General features: G+C 34.1%; 1 protein-coding gene across 3 annotated transcripts in view; it reads right to left on the minus strand.

Moving 5' to 3' along the window:
• scat (VPS54 subunit of GARP complex scat) overlaps positions 1-21,511 on the minus strand; it is a 181,425-nt gene that overhangs the window by 83,255 nt on the left and 76,659 nt on the right. For all 3 annotated transcript variants that reach the window (XM_069817917.1, XM_069817916.1, XM_069817915.1), the window contains exons 7-12: positions 16,552-16,651; positions 13,322-13,464; positions 10,986-11,112; positions 4,991-5,098; positions 2,903-3,061; positions 1,871-1,986 (exon numbers count right to left, since the gene is read on the minus strand). In XM_069817917.1, coding sequence (XP_069674018.1) covers positions 1,871-1,986; positions 2,903-3,061; positions 4,991-5,098; positions 10,986-11,112; positions 13,322-13,464; positions 16,552-16,651 — 753 coding nt within the window. The remainder of the gene's footprint in view (positions 1-1,870; positions 1,987-2,902; positions 3,062-4,990; positions 5,099-10,985; positions 11,113-13,321; positions 13,465-16,551; positions 16,652-21,511) is intronic.

Below are 21,511 nucleotides of genomic sequence, written 5' to 3' on the forward strand. Positions count from 1 at the left end.
TAAGATCAGTATACAACTGTTGCTGAGGTTCAAAATCAACTCTGGCAAACCTGCTAAGCAGAAGAGAACATGTAGACATTAGAAGACAAATCTGAGAAGCACATCTGCACTCTTGAAGATCTGCTACAGGACCTCTGTTGTCACAGCACCATCATGCTGCAAGGTTGAATTTGCATGTCAGGATGCCAACTATACCCCTTTTCAAGTGACTTAGTTCATGAAGGTCGCAGTTTTTTAGCTGCCCAGAACAACACAAGTCATTTGCCCTTGAGCAACGTTGTCTAGTTGTAAGGTTAAGACTCAGTTGCTGCTAGTTATGGCAAGTTAATTATTACATGCGCTTGGACAAAATAATGTAGCAATAAAACAGATGAGACATACTAACCAAGTCACGTGAAAAGCATTTTACAGACCGATTATTTAGTCCTGACAGCTCAGCGACGCTAAAGAGGGGAAGTAATAGGAGGAGTGGGGAGAGTTTTGGAGTAGAGATAAGGGCAAGCGGTCGGTAATAATAACCCAAACACCCCTTGGTGTAACTAAATGGACTCGCCTGTCCCAGGCACACATCTCCGGCGATTTCAGGACTAAATAATCGTACTATACATGGAAAATTAGTGGGCAAATGCCCTGGTAACTGACGAGTCCAGACTTGCTACATTCTCTAGATGGATGGGAGAAAGTGTGGAGAAGACAAGGAAAATGATACTCTCCATGCACATTCCCTTGTCCAGAGTTGCTTATCAAAGAGGCTCTTTCAAGATCAGATCCAGTTGGCGTGCTAAAATTTATATTATTTGGAGGTATAGTAAATGATTCCAATGTTTCGAATAATACTTCAAGAAAATAAATGGTGATAAAGGAATCTAACTGTTGCGAAATCGTAACATACTGGAATTACTATTTTTGCTTTAACTATGTTAAAATAATGGGGTCCACTGTTGTAGAGTAATGATTAGCATGTCTGGCCGTGAAATGTGTGGGTCCGAGATGGGACAAATTACATGGTTGAGGTCTTTTCTGGATTTTCCCTCAACCCGTTAAGAGCAAATGTTGGATAACATTCAGCACTGAGCCCTAGACTCATTTCACTGGTATTATCACCTTTATTTCACTCAGATGTTAGATAACCATCGCAGTTGATAAAGAATCGTAAAATAAATAAATAAAAAGATATAATGGGGCTACTGAATTTGAGAAGGTGAACATTTGATGTAAGATTGCATGAAATATTAGTTTCATTAGTTAATGCGTAAAATGCATAATGAAAAATGTCATTTACAGGGCACTGATTTTTTTATTTATGTCAAAGCCTGAAAGAGATGGCCTTCAAGAACTCAAAAGGAGGATAGCAATGGCAAAGGAAGCTTTTAATAGAAAAAGGAGCATCTTCTGTGGACCTCTGGAAAAAGAATTAAGGAAGAGACTAGTGAAGTGCTTTGTGTGGAGTGTGACATTGTATGTGGCAGAAACATGTAGAAGCATTTGAAATGTGGATATGGAGGAGAAAGAAGCTTGTGAAATGGACAGACAGAATAAGAAATGAAACTGTGTTGGCAAAGAGTGGGTGAAGAAAACTGATCAGAAAGAGAAAAAGGAACTGATTGTGTCACTGGCTGAGAATAAATTGCCTACTGAAGGATGCACTGGAAGAAATAGTGAATGGCAGAAGAGTTCGAAGCAGAAGATGATATCAGATGATAGACGACATTAAGATATATGGATCGTATGTGAAGACTAAGAGGAAGGCAGTAAAATAGGAAAGACTGGAGAATGCTGGGTTTGCAGTGAAAGACCTGCCCTTGGGCAGAACACTTACATATATGTATTCTTCACTTGTATGCAAGTGCAATAAATGGATCTGACTTACACAACAGACACCGGGATGTGCGAACTGACATCACTGCCAGTTGTAGAGTTCCCATTTGATTCTGGAACCTTTCCTGCACTGACATCAGCTGCTTGCCTCATAACGTCATGAACAGCCTGTAGAGAGATTTTCAAGTTCTTATTCAAAACTGGATTCAGAGAAAGATAAACTTTGTTACTAATAAATTTTTTTAATACACAGATGTAGAGAATTATCAAGAATTGGAAGCAAACAGAACATGTTTTCATAATAATAAATATAAATGTGACATAAATAGTAATATTATTATTCTTCATATAGAACAGCAATTTCCAATAGACAGCCCAAAGGTTATTTGTGAAAGTTTAATTCTGGCCCATATAGCAAACATTAGTGAACTGGGAAAGTTAGATGATGTGGTTATGCAAAATAAGGATGTTTCTAAAAGTAGGATATTATGTGAAAATTTTCTAATAACTTTGCAAATACATTTTATTGGCACCATTGCCTTGGCAGAAATTTTAATACCGTCACAAATAAATAATATTACTGGAAAAGCAGGCCAGACAGAGCACGGTAGCTTACAATTTGAAATTTATGATATTCGGGGCTAAACAGAACTAAGTCATTTTAATGATATTATTCATTTTGAACTATGTGGATAATTTTTAAAATTCTAAAATAGCATTTGAAGATTATATGGGGTATAAAAAGTTGGTAAATGGAGATAATAGCACTTGTGTCTCATTTGTCGTCATCACCTCACATTTTGCTGCATTGCCCAGGTTTAAGTCAAATCAGGCATCATTATTTCAGGAAACATTTATTGGCTCCCGAGGAATTTCAGGAAATAAAACCCACTAGCATCGCAAGGCTGGTGTCACATTGCGTCTTCTCGGTTGATTTTCAATTCATGGGGTGCTCAATGGGCTATTTGTGCCTAAGTACTACAATTGAAAAATACACTCTTAAATAATAATAAGAAGAAGTCTCATTCATTAGTGGATTTCTGAACTCTCTGTAAGATGAAAATTATGTACCAACACAACATACTTTGACTCTGTGCACTAGACACAGTAACGTAGATGTCGTGCTCTCCAGCAGATGAAGCCAGTCATGGAGCTCCAGTCCTTGAAGCTGGTCTCCCACCAGACCTGTCAGAGCAAGCTCAGAGTCCCCGGAATCACTGGCTGCTATCACTTCTATCACCATCTGCAATGAAATATCACAACTATACACTTGGAAATAGATATTGCCAACTCACGTTTCATTATAACATTCCTGAGTAAAGACATTCATATGAACATTTGAAGGGCTCGGTGCAATAAGGTGCTAACCCTCACTTTTGTGAGAATTGAGATTTATACACAAACATACATGGAATAATATTGTGCACTTTCTGTCAAAAGATGGCTCTGGTATGAGTATAAATTTCGCAGGAGTAAATGCATATCCTTTTTCTAATCAATTTTAACAGTCATTTATTTTGAGCAATAAGGCGCCAACCTATACCAAGTTGGAAGGAGAAAGTAGCCAAATGAACAGCTTCTAAAAAAATAAGTTAACTGAAACGATGACTTGAGCAACTGACTGGAAATGAAGGCACATCGGAAGAGGAAAGGATTAATTTAATTTCTCATTATTAAATCAGTATTGAGGGATGACACCTTCTTGCATCAAAGTTAAACGTTATAGAAATTACATATATATGAATATATATATATTATTTTACTCCACTGTTTCAGTGTGAATTAAACATATCAAGGGAACCTGAGATCAGTCACATCAAATTCCCTCCAAACAGGAAAAGAAAGTGTCACCATCAAGACTGGGAACGTTTGAAACACAAGAGAAGGAAAAATAACGGACAACAATATACTTCACTATTCAACAAAGAAGTTATTCAAACTAGAATGATCGTGATTTTGGTCGCATACATTAGAGTTGTATTCTCGGAGATATTATTCCGCCATTTATAGTACACAAGACTGGTCATATACAGAGTGTATTAAAAGGTCAGGGCAAGCCTTAAGGAGGTGATTCAGGATCTTATTTGCAACAAAAAATCCTAATACACTTTTTCAATATTCATCCCCGTTTCCGAGTTACACGAATATCAAGTACCGTATCTATCCCCATTAGATACCTAATGGACCTGTCTGCTTGAGAGAAGATAGGCTAATTACCAGTTGGCTAGAGCAGATACTCAAAATGTCCCCCTCTCGCACGAACACACGCTTCGGCACGTCGTCTGACCTCTCACTGCTCATTATCCAATACGTGCTGGTGTATCTCCATTGCAGCTGTGTTAATCTTTTCAATGAGCTCTTCCCTACTTGCTATCTTCGTTTGGTACACTTTCTCCTTCATGTAGCCCCAGAGAAAGAAGTTCAATGGTGTTAAGTCTGGGGACCAGGCTGGTCAGGCAACTATGGTATCAACTAGACAGTATTCCAGCACATTTCAGACTTCCAGTACACCAATGGTTAGATCACCACTTTCGAGGTAGATGGATTGAAAGGGCTGGTCCCATTGCCTGCAATTTTGTCCTGTGCAATTTTCATGACAAGTCTTACCATAAATTGTGGTGGGGAATTCACTACATTATACTATAGCCTAAAATTGTTTTATTCCCCGCAATGACAATCTAAACGCCAATAGGTTATCAGATCAAAACTTTTGACAGAGGCTGATGATATTGTGCTCGTAAACTACTGTGATATCAATATATATAAAGATTTGTCTTCCTTTGTTATAAAGTGTCCTCTTTTTTTTTTATGATGGACATATGGTAACCCTATACATCAGTCGTTCAGAAATTGAGTGAAACAGAAATTTTTCATAATAAGAAACACAACGATCAACAGTTCCAGAATTTATTATAAGGTTAAGCCAATACTTATATCTGTAATGTAATGTATAAGTTTCGAGATTTTTTTGCCGAAATTGACATACTAAATCACAGTTAAGCAGGCTGTTAGTTGTTCATGTCACTTTCGGACAGTACTGTAATGAAGAAAACCTCTTTTCAGACATTTAGTGTTCTTAGAAGTAAAGCAATCGTTAATAGTGTTAAAATTATTATAATTATAGTGCATGCAATGAAAATAGTTATTTAATTTTCTTTACATTACAAATTACCTGTTTAACAACTGCTTTTATTGTAGTGAAAGCTTCATCTTTGTAAGTGTCAATAAAATGAAAATGCTTCTGGCGTAACATCCCAAATATTATTGACACAAGTTTATCCTGTAAACAATACACAGACATACAAACTTATGTTATTATAATTTGAAATAGAATTACTCTTTCACAAGTTCTAACTGCAACACTTACAGACGAAAATCTATAATAAATAGTGTACTAATGTTAAATGTTAGTAAAAGTGTTGTATCAGTAATTATGTGTAATCCACAGAACCTGTAAGAATGTGCAGCTATCAATTAAAAATTATAAACATCAGAACAATTCAATAAAAAATTATAGTTGAGTTCGAGGATTAGCACGAATCAGCGAACTTTTATCTTCCAGTTCAATAAAACCTCGGAAAAAACCCAACCAGGTGAGCAGGCCAGTGCAGCTTTAGAACATAAATCACCTGAGCTATGCTGGTGCTCTCTTGTATTGGGGAGAAGGACAACAAGGTGAAAAAGGGGGTGGAAATATACTGACTGAGAAAAATCGGAAGACGAGAGATATATCAAAACTAGAAACGAAAATGGAGATAAAGAGACACATGAATATAAAACGAAGGAAACTAGGCAAATACGACGAACAGAAGCAGAAGGAAGATGATGGCTAACATAAATAGAAGGAGAATGATAACGATGAGGATCAGTAGAAAGATGATGACGAAAGGAATAGGAGGAAGATAATGATGAAAAGAAATAGGTGGAAGATCACGAAGAAGTACAAAAGGAAGATGATAGTGACGAAGTACAGATGGAAGAAGATAAAGATGAAGAGGAATAGAAGGAAGACGGCAATGAAGAGAAATGTGATGACGAAGAGGAAGAGGTAGAAGATGACGAAGAGTAATAGGAGGAAGATGGCGACAAAGAGAAATAGAAGGAAGATGATAAGAAAGAATAAGAGGAAGATTACGATGAAGAGGAACAGGTGGAAGATGACGAAGATGAATAAGAAAAAGAAGATGAAGATGAATAAGAGAAATAAGATGAAGATGAATAAGAGAAATAAGATGAAGATGAATAAGAGAAAGAAGATGACTAAGATGAATAAGAGGAAGATGACGAAGATGAATAAGAGGAAGAAGATGACGAAAATGAATAAGGGAAAGAAGATGATGAAGATGAATAAGAGGAAGAAGATGGAGATAAATAAGAGAAAGAAGATGACGAAGATGAATAGGAGGAAGAAGATGACGAAAATGAATAAGAGAAAGAAGATGAAGATGAATAAGAGGAAGAAGATGGAGATAAATAAGAGGAAGAAGATGGAGATAAATAAGAGAAAGAAGATGAATAAGATGAAGATGAATAAAAGAAAGAAGATGAAGATGAATGAGAGGAAGAAGATGGCGAAGATGAATAAGAGAAAGAAGATGACGAAAATGAATAAGAGAAAGAAGATGACGAAGATGAATAAGAGAAAGAAGAAGACGAAGATGAATAAGAGAAAGAAGATGGCTAAGATGAATACGGTAAGAGGAAGAAGATGACGAAGATGAATAAGAGGAAGAAGATGACGAAGATGAATAAGAGAAAGAAGATGACGAAGATGAATAAGAGAAAGAAGATGACGAAGATGAATAAGAGAAAGAAGATGACTAAGATGAATAATAGGAAGAAGATGACGAAGATGAATAAGAGGAAGAAGATGGCGAAGATGAATAAGAGGAAGAAGATGACGAAAATGAATAAGAGAAAGAAGATGAAGATGAATAAGAGGAAGAAGATGGAGATGAATAAGAGAAAGAAGATGAAGATGAATAAGAGTAAGAAGATGGCGAAGATGAATACGAGGAAGAAGATGAATAAGATGAAGATGAATGAGAGGAAGAAGATGGCGAAGATGAATAAGAGAAAGAAGATGACGAAGATGAATAAGAGAAAGAAGATGACGAAGATGAATAAGAGAAAGAAGATGACTAAGATGAATACGGTAAGAGGAAGAAGATGACGAAGATGAATAAGAGGAAGAAGATGACGAAGATGAATAAGAGAAAGAAGATGATGAAGATGACAAAGATGAATAAGAGAAAGAAGATGACGAAGATGAATAAGAGAAAGAAGATGACGAAGATGAATAAGAGAAAGAAGATGACGAAGATGAATAAGAGAAAGAAGATGACGAAGATGAATAAGAGAAAGAAGATGAAGATGAATAAGAGAAAGAAGATGACTAAGATGAATAAGAGGAAGAAGATGACGAAGATGAATAAGAGGAAGAAGATGACGAAAATGAATAAGAGAAAGAAGATGAAGATGAATAAGAGGAAGAAGATGGAGATGAATAAGAGAAAGAAGATGACGAAGATAAATACGAGGAAGAAGATGAATAAGATGATGAAGATGAATAAGAGAAAGAAGATGAAGATGAATAAGAGTAAGAAGATGACGAAGATGAATACGAGGAAGAAGATGAATAAGATGATGAAGATGAATAAAAGAAAGAAGATGAATGAAAGGAAGAAGATGACGAAGATGAATAAGAGAAAGAAGATGACGAAGATGAATAAGAGGAAAAAGATGAAGATAAATAGGAGGAAGATGACAAAAATGAATAGTAGGAGAATGACGACTAAAAGAAACAGAAGCAATGACAAGGATATGGGAAGATAAAGAACAGGAGAAAGATGATGAGGAATAGGAATAAGATAATAATGAGGAAAGAGAACAAGAAAACTAGTGACTCAAGTTCAAGTATACCATGTGTATTTCAAACTGTAGTACACAGGGAATTAACATTGACATAAGAAATCCACGTATAAAAAATTGAAAGTGAAATTTCATATAGCTGGCCATATGTAATAAATTGGTAGGCCTTGTAGAAAAGAAGACTATCTACTGATTATTGCAACTAAAATTTTGTTTGATGGCCTTATTCTTGAAACAATGGATTATTATACTGCAGAAGAAAAGATTTTATTTATTGAACTGTATGGAAACAATTCTTTGAGGAACATGAGTTACATAATCTAATGAAAAAAAAATACACAACTTAAATTATAACAGTAATACCATCATATAATTTTGTTCTGAATCACTTAAAAACTAATAATATGTTGTCAAAGGATCATATATGATAAGTTGGCAATCAGTAGATCGTCTTCTTTTCTACAAGGCCTACTAATTTATTACACATGGCCAGCTACATAAAATTCCACTTTAAACTTTTTTATACATGGACTTCTTATGACAATATTAACTTCCTATGTACTATAGTTTGAAATACACATGGTATATGGGAAAGTCCATGAGAAAATGTCCAAAAATGAAAATAATAAAAATATATTTTCGTCTACGTATTTATATCAAATGAAAGCTTGAAATTACTATTTTTAGGCTACATATCAATTTTCTTCATTTTAAGAATGTATTGGACACTACATTATAAGAAATATGACATGGTCCAACACCTAGCATTATGACAATTGCTAACATTATTTCACGTTATGTTCAGAAGTCTAATAAGTGAGGCACACATAATTTTTAGGCACCAAGATATCCACTCTATCTTCTATTTAAAAAATATAATCCTTTTATGTGAGTACACTATAAGGAAAAATCAATATTTTTAATTTTGAAAATGGTTGTCTTCATGTCACACTACTGACAAAATATTTTAAAAGTTTCTGTAATAAGATTATTACTGGTGCAATTTACTGGTAATTTTAAGAAATGCTAGTTTATTCAGTGGTCCATAGGTGGTGCAAAAAGTTTTTTCGCTAGCAACGTCGTTTGTTTTTAATAATTGTCCAAACATTGGTCACACTACTGACGCTGCTGCTGTGCTATATCATCTGAAAAATTGCTCTATTGAGTCTACTAACCTAATAACAAGTAGTAAATATTGTATTATATTATGTGTGCAATATTTAAGCTAAAGTTCCTCAGTTTGAATCCATACTTAACATAACTTTAAAAGCAACTTAGGTTATTGTAGATTAATTTAAATATTTTTACTTCATCTTTTTATTATTTTTAAAGTTCTAGAATGACTAAAACTGGAGCCGAGATACAAAGGGCATATGCAGAAAAAAAATATGAATGATGAAGACTACAAACCCCATAGAGCTGCCATTGATAAGCATTAGAGAGAGAGAAGAGAAAATCGACAGAAACTATCCAGGAACGGAATATAAGAAAATCTAAGGCTGCGATAAGGAAGCAGAAGAGTCAAAGACAAATTGAATAGCCGGCCCAGATGGCTCAAGCGGTAGGGGCACGGCATGTCTCTATAGCTTGTTCCGAAGGGCTGTGGGTTCGAGTCCCGCCTCGGGCAAGGGTGTTGTGTACGTACTAGTTTAAGAGTGGAAAACAGAAAAACAGAAAAAAAGAGAAAAACGGAAAAATAAAAAAATAAAATAAAGAATTACTCGAGGATAGTAGTGAGGCTTCACCATCTGCACTGGGAAAGGCATTCAAGAAAGTTGATAGAAATATGCCTCGGTCTCCAAGGAAGCAGAGGGCTACGGTTGTAAAATTAGCCCCAAAATACGGTGTTCCATTATAAAATAAAGTATTAGCTATTAAGAGGGAAAGACTTTCTGATGATGTAACTAATCTCATCACAGAATTTTATGTAAATGATAGATCAGTCGTGTTGATCCAAGTCTGAAGGGTGTCTCAACACAAAGTTTCATTACAACAGCACGACAACACCTTCTCTATCCAATTAGGGAAGTCCATAATCTTTTCTGCAGAAATATCCAAACAAGAAAGTTGGTCGTAGCAAGTTTGCCTCTTTGCACTCTCCACATGTGAAACCATACAGGGATATCCACATAATGTGTGTATGCCGCAATCATTAGAATTTCTCTAATCTTCAAGAGAAGATTTCAGGTATCCTGCCAGGATTTGGAGCATCCATTAAAGACTTCATACAAATACCTGTCTGTGACCATCAAAAGAAAAATGAAGCGATGAAGAATGTTAACATATTTTCTGATGGGTGTGCTGGACAACTCAAGTCCAAATATAATGTTTCAAACATTACTCTTCTCAAAGAACAGTTCAATCTGTCCAATCTGACTTCGACATTCTTTGCCACATCACATGGGAAAGGTGCCATTGATGGTATTGGTGCTGTAGTGAAACGAAAGGTTTGGAACTTGGTTAGAGCCAGAAAGGTATCCGTGCGAGATGCTGAAACATTTGCTCGAGCCTGTAGCTCACTCAAAGTAAATGTTTTTCATGTTAAGAGTGAGGAAATAAATTCTGTGATGCAGAAACTGGGTAAAGCTTGGGAAAATACTCTACCTATTACGAGGACGCAAAAAATTCAACACGTTATTGCTGTGTCAGCCTATAAGATCAAATATAAATATTTTCCGCAGAACTCCAGTGATTTGGAAGAGTATCTTCGCCCTGAAGTCTGTAAGAGGCGGAGAAAGCGTCCAGTTCATCACAAGTAAAGAAGAGTGTGTCCCTGGTTGTAAGAACACTTGTCTTGCACATCAAATAGAAAATGCAATTGGAAGTCACACTACTGACGCACATTATATTCTAAAATACTTTTTATAATTAAAATAGTTTAGTTAATTAAACAAAACATTATGCAAGATACATTGAAAGACTCATATTTGTGTCACCAATCACTGTTATTAGTCAATCATTTTCAATTTTGCAGTAACATATCAAATTGTTTTCTACTACTTCACACCAGTCTAAATATTGTCACACTACTGACGTGTAAAAAAATTGAGGTAGGATTAATTAAGTTCGACTGTTGTTAATAAAATTTTGTACATAACTTTGCAAGTTCTCAAAGAGTATATACATACATTTGGTAAATGAGATTAATAAGAAATAACTTGCTAAATTTCATACAATAATAAAAATTGTGTCACACTACTGACGGTGGACGTTCCCATATGCTAATGTCAAAATTATCTTAGATTGTTTAAATTGCATTATAATTTCGTGGCAAACATTTTACCATTACTACTCACCCCTTCCAGAACTTGTTGGTCTTCTACAAGCGGCCTGTTAAGATCTGCAGTAGCATACCGCTCAAACTCTGTGCTCAGCATCTTATCTATGAGGCGTTCCATCTCCAGCAATTGCGAGCTCAGATGTCTACAAAACATAACTCGTATTAGAAACAGACTTCTGGGTATTCTATCGTGCCCTGGAACTTAACATTTCTATGTTTGGGAACTTACTTACTTATAGCTTTTAAAGAACCCGGAGGTTCATTGCCGCCCTCACATAAGCTCGCCATCGGTCCCTATCCTGAGCAAGATTAATCCAGTCTCTATCATCACATCCCATCTCCCTCAAATCCATTTTAATATTATCCTCCCATCTATGTCTCGGCCTCCCCAAAGGTCTTATTCCCTCCGGCCTCCAACTAACACTCTATATGCATTTCTGGATTCGCCCATACGTGCTAGATGTCCTGCCCATCTCAAAATGTTTGGGAACTAAATTCTAAAAAAACATATATTATTAACATGCTATTTATTATATAAAAAACACGCTATAATGGCTCGAGAAAAGATCTGTAAAAATATTTACTTCTTGTTCTAATTGCCAAAGCCCTAACTGAGCCCAAAAAGCCCTTTAAGATTTCAGTTCAAACCTGGCATGTGGACTTAGCCAGTGTGTATGCAGACTTCTACTTAACACACATCTTCATTGAGTGCTTTTGGTTTCAATAAAAGTTACTAAAAATAGTAATATTTCATGTGAATCATTCCCGGATAAATTGACTTGTAATTATTGTATATAGACAAATTCCGTTTAATAGTTCAGGAGAATTTGCTGGACACAGACTGATGAATGGACAGTGGCAGACAGAATGTCTAGGGCTGGTATTACACTATCAAAGATCTGTGATAAAAGGAAAGATTTTAAGTATAATACACTATATAAAATATTTTATCAAAGATAACATAAAATTAAGGAACAAGAACCATCAGCTTTCCCTTATAGTGAAATAAAATAAAATAATTTTTTTTGATCACATATGTAAAAATAAATTATGAACAGTAACATGCATGTTCACCAACAATTAGATGAAAATATTATAATATGAATATAGCTAGAAAAGAAACAGAAAAGGAAATATCTGTGAATTAAACTTGGTTAAACCATGGATTGCAAGACTTGACAAGAAAAGTACCCATCAAAACTCACTAAAGGAAAATGAGGTACAATGCGATGACTTGAAAAGTTATATAAATTATTTGAGAATGAAGATAATTTTCAGTTTGTCCAGACTTCTTAATCAATCCTGTACAGCAATTACAGTCTCTGCTATTTTTATGTACACTTCTCGTCTTTTATTTCTGTTTTTGTAGTCAGTGTTTTGTGTTTTATAACATTTAATTTGATTCATATATTCCCATTATCAGCATTTTGGTCATAGTAACAATCCAACAATATGGTTTCAAGCTAGGGAAATCTTTTATAAAGATAACAAGATGCACTTACATATTACAAAAGATCTTTTATCAAAGTAACTATTATAAAAGAAAATCCATTACACTAACATACATTTTATAATATATATTTTATAAAATATCTTTGTCAAAGAACTTTGATAATGTAATACCAGCCTAAGACTAGTTTTTTTTTTTTTTTTTGTATCAGGAAAATGTGTATTTTAGCGAAGATCTCGAAATCAAGTTTCTGCAGGATTAAAATATTTTCTCCTTATATTTCATATAGTAAAAAAAAAAAAAAATCAACTTAAACAACAACATTAGTACGAATATATATCATATGCGAGGATACAGCAAGAATAAACGAACAGAATTAATGCACTTCAAACCAACATGATTTCGAGAAGTTGAATGCTAAAGAAGACGAAGAAAATTATAAAAATTCTAAATGTGGTATTGAAGTGAATTATAATTTAATGTAACTTAAACATATAGCTTAAGAGGTATTCCATGACAGCCCTCCAAAGCTGCTGGCTCTCTCGACTGGCCTCCGTGGATTGTATTCAAGTGATGATGGATAGCTTCTGCAACAGAATCCGGGCAGACCTTCTTGGGGGAGGACTTCCGCCTCGGAACGTTAAGGGAGCCTTGGGGGGGTTGCAGAAGCAGGAGTGGTACATGGACTCTGTTGGCTGTAGGGATCGATCGTTAAGGGAATCAAATGGTTAGGTCAGTGTGCATAGAGGACCGGTGGGCACGCAACTCATCCCATATCAGGAAGTGTACAATAGATCTCAGGTCGTAGTGCATGGGATGTTCCCTCCCTCCTAACAAGAAAAAAAAAAAAAAGAGCTATTCTAAAGTTACCACAACATCTTATACTATTAGCTCTGATTTACCTAAAACTATGGATTCCTGCGAGCTCTTGAACCAGAATCTCCTGCGTTGTGGAGATCAGATCAAGAGCTGCTACATAGTCTGGTGTCGATAATAGGAGCTGGATCATTGGCTGCGTCTGATGTACAGTGGACATTAATTTTATCTGAAATTACAATATGCAAGGAGAATTTTCTTTAAATTGCCTCTTGAATAAACATATTAGAATTTATTATAAAGTTCCTTCTTTAAACAAACTAACTGTGGAATAATGTAACTTAAAGTAACACTTAAACAGAAGCACATACAGGGTGAGTCATAAGTATGTTAAAAAACTTATGTGGAGAGTTCTTGCATGTGAAAGAACAAATATTTTTGTGAACATAGAGTCACATGCTTTGTTTATTGGAATAATAGCCACAAATAAGTTTCAACTCACGAATACATTTGAAAGTATTATGTCAGGGTGTTTTGCCTTCATAACAGGTGCTCACAAGTTAACCTGAAGACATACCCGGAAAAAAGGTGTTACCCTCAAAATTAAAATTGTCGACTTAAGTGCTGCAATCTACTGTCGGTTATGAAATATACCCTTTCGACGTTGGACTATCCTTCAGCAATCATATTAAGTTAAATACAATGAGCCAAAGTTTTTGTGTTTCACAATATGCTTTCTTTACAAACTCAAGAACGAGTTAACCAAATGCTGTGCTACACCTGCGCTCTAGTGGAGAGTATCGGAACTAGTGGATAAGCAAACTAGCCAACACAGAGTGAAATGTTGTAAATGCGAAAAATATATTCACTAGTAACTCATAAAATTTCATAACACCAGTATGGTATATTTCAGTTTTACAATGTACAATGTTAGCAGGACAATATTCTTAAAATCTACGAATTTTAAGAATATAATAAGTAATAACCACATTTATTGTAGTGCTTGAACAGTGTTTATTTAGGTACACTGTACTGAGGATATACAGTAAATAGAAACAATGGCAGCAGTAAAAGAAGGAAATGTTGACGAAAATGTGAAAATTGGTGGAAATTATGGCAAAAGGAAGTGTTATCCAGAAAAACGGCTAATTGAAATATTTTATTATTATTTTTGAGTTAGTACTCAATAGAAATATTTTTTAATGTAGGAAATAGTTTTTGTGAATATTCAAAGAGGTTTAAAATAGTTTTTCTTTTATATTATTAAAGTCGTCTTATTTTGGACAAGAAAAGAAGAAAATCTTTGACGAAATATGTAAATTTATACTTTATGCTTGTATCTCGTGTTCACACAAATAAATAAATGAATGAATGAATAAATAAATACATGAATGAATGGATAAATAAATGAATGAATAAATAAATATATAAATAAACAAGTAAATAAATAAATACATAAATAAAAAAAGATAAATAAATATATAGGTAAATAAATAAATAAATAAATAAAGATAATTTGTAATATTTCTTTTGCCTGATTCACAGAAGTCTATTTTTTTTCTTTTTAAAAAAGTGTGGGTTAACCCGTTTTTCTGGATGTGTCTTCAATTCATAGCATCAATAAGTCTACAAAAAAAGAAATGATCTCCATAACTTATCAGTTTCCCTAACGTAAATGTATACTATGGATGCTCTTAAAAATAAAATTAACAGACAATAAAAATCAATTTAAATCTGCTCTCAAAAATAAAGTTCACACACAGATTTTTTACTTTATAAATGCATTTTTGTTATTTAAGCAGTAATTCTATTTCTCTCCTATGAACCCCGGTCAAGTGTATTTTAACTTGCACACTATATGTATACATTTATCACGTACCCTCTGCACTTGCGAGCATCATTAAATAAACCATAATTTAAATTTTTATCACGTACCTATGCATAACTTATTATTCTGACTTGTTCTGAAGTCACTTATCCTTGGACGCATGTAACTGAATTCACTGAATGTAATATAATCTGAATCTAGATTAAAGGCACACACCAACATTGACAAATTTGTTCTTTCTCATCAGAATATTCTCAGATAATCCGACATCCTATAGAACAGATAACAAACTTTAACTATTTAGATTTTAATATATCTTACTACCAAAAAGAAGTCTTTAAACAATGAAGTATGTCAATTTCAAAGAATATGCGACATTGTAAGAATAACAATGAAACAAAAACAGTGTTCAGTACGTTCTTGAGGCACCTTGCAAACTATACCATAATGGATCAAAGAGTGATGTCAGGGAGAAACTGAATATTTTTCAATCTTAATGAATATATACAATATCGTTAAATAAATCGGAACTTGTACAAAGGATACCAAAAAAGAGAGTTCCCAAAATTGTTCCTAATTATAAACCAAATTGATATAGAAAGAGAGGACGAATGACCAATTCCAGAGATCTCCTAATGCTAGAACAGGATGTAAGGTTTAATCCCTCTGGTAGCTGATGATGATCTGGCATCCATTCTGTGTATGAATTAATATACAGGGTGCAAATGATGTAACTCTGTAGATTCAAGAAGGCAATAGAATACTGTACCACATTAAAATAAATAATGAAAAACTTATTATGCATTTTATTATTAAACGCAGGGTTAATAAGAAAAATACGATAAAAGTCTACATAGTCTGATAACAGTGCATTGTCAGCTTACCTACATATACACACACAAACTCAGTCTGAATAGCACTGTTCCTTCCTTTAGTCACTGCAGTTGCCAGATTTCCTAACGGCAGGAAATAAGATATGCATTAATCTTTTCATTTAATTTGCAAGAAAACCGTCCATTTCACTTAAAAACTGCAAAAGGATTAATCATTCCTTATCGGTTTTTCTAATGATAAGAATAAAAATCAGAAACGTATGGATATTACTTACTGAGTAAAACAGTGTTACCATTTAGAGAAAAATAATTTTTTCTGAGAAAAGTATTCAATTGGGACTAATACGGTATTATAATTTTTTGTTGTATTGTATCCAAGGAATAAGCCGTTAAAATATGCACAGTTACATTACTTACATCCTATATAGCATACATTGTTTACTGATGTTTCATAAATAATGGTGTTTAAGTGATTCTACAGATAAATAGTCAGTGAATTCAGTTTCTCAGCTCTGATTTCTATCTTCAGAAAGACTATGCCAAGATTGTCGGACTACTGTGGATTAAAACTTGAGAATGGAAGAAGCAATGAAGCTGAGCTCTATTCTTGCATTATTATATAATAGAGAAAATAATTTCCATATGTATGACTTACCTTATCATACACTACAAGGTGATTGCAACGTTTTCTCTCTAACCTCAAAATATTTAAAGAATCTTTTACTAATGAATCATCAATATGGTGAATTTTTTCCCTGAAACAAAAAACATCTCCAATTACTAAAATAAATTTTATTAATGAAACATCAGTGTCCTGATTTTTTTTGCAAGCTAAAACAAAATTGTTAATCAAAGAAAACGAATTATAGTACACTCTTCAAATATTTAAAAACTAAAATAATAAATTATAAAACTGATGGAATACTTTTTCTGTAATATAAAACAAATATTTTCATTACATTAAAAATCGTGTAAGTATTTTACTTTTCCACTGCTGAAAATTAATAATAATCCTATGAACCTTTTAATCAGTTATGCCTATCTCTCCCATCTTTCAGCAAATGTTGAAGTATCTTTCACCTTCACCCGTCACACTATATTCTTTGATGTTCACTGCAGTGTAAGGTATATCAATGTTAACTTCATTCCCGATGTTTTCTCAGAACTGAGCAAGTATTCTTGGGCGAATTGTATGTACACTCTGCCCTTTATTTAGCTCCAAAGGAAAAAATCTGGAGAAATTGGATCTGGTGATCTGGAGAAACACAGATTCTTTGATATTATGCAATCTTAGAAGAAGATGGTTATGAGCTCGATGGACTCGTTGATGATATGATAGCTGAAGTAAGATATGAAAAAATGATGCACACAAAACCAAATGATTCTTTATACAAATTATTTATAAATATTTGATGAGTACTTTTATTTCATTTGAAGTTTCTATATGGTAAACTACAAGTAAAGTGATAGGTTTGGAAGTGATCCCCAAAAAGACAAAGTATATGATTATGTCTCGTGACGAGAATATTGTATGAAATAGAAATATAAAAATTGGAAATTTATCTTTTTGAAGAGGTGAAAAAATTCAAATACCTGGGAACAACAGTAACAAATATAAATGATACTTGGGAGGAAATTAAGCACAGAATAAATATGGGACATGCCTGTTGTTATTCAGTTGAGAAGCTTTTATCATCCAGTCTGCTGTCAAAAAATCTGAAAGTTAGAATTTATAAAACTGTTACATTACCGGTTGTTCTATATGGTTGTGAAACTTGGACTCTCACTTTGAGAGAGGAACAGAGATTAAGGGTCTTTGAGAATAAGGTGCTTAGGAAAATATTTGGGGCTAAGAGGGATGAAGTTACAGGAGAATGGAGAAAGTTATGCAACACAGAATTGCACGCATTGTATTCTTCACATGACATAATTAGGAACATTAAATCCAGACGTTTGAGATGGGCAGGGCATTTAGCAAGTATGGGCAAATCCAGAAATGCATATAGTGTGTTAGTTGGGAGGCCAGAGGGAAAAAGACCTTTGGGAAGGCCGAGACTTAGATGGGAAGATAATATTAAAATGGATCTGAGGGAGGTGGGATATGATGATAAAGACTGGATTTATCTTGCACAGGATAGGGACCGATGGCGGGCTTATGTGAGGGCGGCAATGAACCTGCGGGTTCCTTAAAAGCCATTTGTAAGTAAGTATATGGTGAACTAGGATTTAATTCTAAATTACTGACACCAATTGGATCAGGCAATGCACTCTTTGATTGTTGGTTGATTGTTGACAGTGTAGAAACATTTACTAAATATGTCTGATAGTTAAACATATATATACTTATGTCATTTTTTCCAAGTTCTATACTTTGGCATGAGAAGTTAGTAATCCTGGTTAATTCGTAGCATTATCTATATGAATATATTGTAAATAGGTAAATTAAAAATATAAAATTATTTACAATTAAAAGAAAATACAGCGAACCATTAAATGGTACCTTCAGAAAATGACTTGCCTAAAACTCTTATTCCTGACTAGTCATTTTCACTGTTTTCTCCTCATTTCATGTTGCTGTCACTGTCATTGGCAAATTCACCTGGATTTATTATGATGCTATCACTTCACCGATGCCATCCTATTCCCAATAATCCGCTTCGATCTTCTTCACATAGTTGCAAATAGGTAGCCAGCTCTTTTGTCCCATGTCCTGAAATTTCTTTTTGCAGAAAGCACATACGTCTTCTATCTTGAATGTGGTGTTTCTTGCTGCCACCCAGCCACATTTTTCAATCGGATTTAAATCTGGATGATACAGTGGTAAATGCAAACCCAAATGTTCATATTTCTTAACAATTCGTTCTTACTGTATTTCCTAATCTTTGGGTAAGGGCACATACCTCAACCTTAAACACAGGTCGAAAGGAATTTGGTTGTTATTTAGCCAATAAATCTTCTGTGCTTTGGAGTTCATTTTCTCCAGCAAGACATTGTGGGGTAATTTTTTCTTGGACCTACTTCTCATAGTTTTCCCTGTTCATTTGGTGATGGTAATCTTCTGTAGACTGTGATGACTTACACATGAGCGGCATATTTCGAACAAATTCCATTTCCCCTCGAACATATATTATGATGAGTTGCTGTCCTCGAGATATGGAAGCCAACATTCCTCCTAGCAGCCATTACTCCACGACTTGCTGGCAAGATGGGATGACAATGCATTAAGATTCATCAACATATACGATATTCTGCTCTTTACGGTTTTAGGCTGCATAAATAAAAGACGTGATGCTCTTGTATACTGTGACCCTCTGAGTGTTCACCTGAACCAAGCTTCTTGAGTATTTTTCTGAGGTTGTTGCCCCTCCATGATAACCTATAGCTTCAGACAGTTTGTCACGTAGACCTAAAACAGTGGGAGCTTCTCTTTATTTTATAGAAATCCTACACACAAGTTTCTTATTACAGTTGCGTCAATGTCATCTACATCAGTCACCAGTTTCACTTGCTGTTGTCCCTTTGTCTCGATAACAAACTACAAATTCACAGCTTGAGCTTCACAGCCCTTCTTGTTAATATTATTAACTATAGATACGTTTGGATATAGCCATACATTTTGTGACCCTCTCGAAAGCTCTCTCCATTCGTATCTTAACACGTTGACTTGCTTCTTCCTCCATGCAGTTCGTCACTCGAATGTATAGGGTTACCTCTGATTGAGGTTTCAGCTGATATGTATATCTATTATCAGACAGTATATCTCACTTGATGGTATGTGTCAGAGAAAGAACAATTGTTTGTATGCATCTGAAGTCTGATTAGTGTAATATGTGCATAATCGGCGATGTATGCATTGGTGGAGGAAAGGAACTGGCTACCCTACCCCATTATGTCCTGGCCTACTTGCCTCATGAGTAGAGAGCGGAATTTTAGGCCCTAAAAAGTGGCTTTTTAGGCGCCTAAAATAGGATCTTAAACTCCTTTATTTAGGCTCTATAAAATAAAAAATAGGCTTTTTTGTTGTTAAAGAATGTCACTAATATGTATTTAATGCAAAATTTTAGGATAAAAGAAACTTTCACACATTTCACATTTTACAAAGGTACATATGCATACACAAAATGAAGAAATTCTGTCTTTAAGTTAGTGTTTTTCATTCAACAATCGCATTTCCATAGTTTGCTTCACAATAGATGATCAGCACCTATTGTGGCTATTGTGTCGCTCACTGCTGTACTTACAAATGGTGAGAAAAAAGGAAGGGGTTATTATCTGTCTTGGAATGTAAGAGAATGCTTATTCGGGTACAACCCAGCGAGTTTGTGTTATATTGCTGACAGACAGAGGAAGATATAATAATAATAATAATAATAATAATAATAATAATAATAATAATAATAATAATAATAATAATAATAATAACAATAATAATAATAACAATAATAATAATAACAATACTTACTTACTTACAAATGGCTTTTAAGGAACCCGAAGGTTCATTGCCGCCCTCACATAAGCCCGCCAATAATAATAATAATAATAATAATAATAATAATAATAATAATAATAATAATAATAATAACAACAATAATATTAATAATAAAAATAAAATAATAATAATAATAATAACAATAATTTGTTCTGCAGGAGTTCTTTTACATGCCAGTAAATCTACTGACATGAGCCTGTTGCATTTAAGCACACTACGCTACCCAGGCCGACTGAAAGTTGGAATTTTAGGAATGAAAGATTGTAAGAATGAGAAGGAGTGGCCCAGAGGTACTTCTCTATTGTGTTATTCACTGCTAAGGAGTTGTTGTTATCCCTCTTGGAATGTTGTTGTTGTTTTCTAATGCCAGGCGTTTGACAATAAAGTCATTTGACCTCTTGCTCTTCAATATTTTTCAAAGATATTATCATGGCTAGCCACTGAAGCACAGAAATGAAATGTAAATGTAAATGGTACAGAATATTAAGGGAAACAGTAAACAGTTACGAAAAATGAGGCAAAAATTAAAAAAACTTAAAAACAGGCACTAACGTTGAAATAGGCATTATTTATACCTATATTTCCATGAAAAATGTAAATATTAAACGTCAAGCCTGTATGTATCAAGGAAAAAAATAGGGTTTTGCCTAAATTCCACTCTTTACTCATGAGTGATGCCTTATTGGTGTTACTTATGAGGTTCAAACCTGTCTTTGGACAGTTAACTACACAACAACAATGTATAGAGTGTGGCAATGAAATGTGACTGTTTTCATAGCCTTCTTGTAGGACACTAGCAGAATAAAATTAAAAGAAAACTCTTATCCTGGAAAAGAATAGCAGTAAGATACAATTTATTCATCTACTTATTTCTTAAAAATCACATTCTTTAAATAACTTCCATGACAAACAACATATTCTTATAATCTACTTTGAAGTCGATGTCTCCAAATCATGAAATTATGCTTCCAAGAAACAAGGTTTGCAGACAGTTCCTGCACCGAATAATTAGCCATATTGTTTTCCTCTACAATGATAGGAGAAATTGCTGAAGTTTAAGTTCATGTAGAAAAATCCTTCCTTTCCCACATAAAAATGCTAGAAAAAATTGCATTCTGAAAACCTT

The sequence above is a fragment of the Periplaneta americana genome, chromosome 2, assembly GCF_040183065.1.
Source record: "Periplaneta americana isolate PAMFEO1 chromosome 2, P.americana_PAMFEO1_priV1, whole genome shotgun sequence".
NCBI classification, from domain to species: domain Eukaryota; kingdom Metazoa; phylum Arthropoda; class Insecta; order Blattodea; family Blattidae; genus Periplaneta; species Periplaneta americana.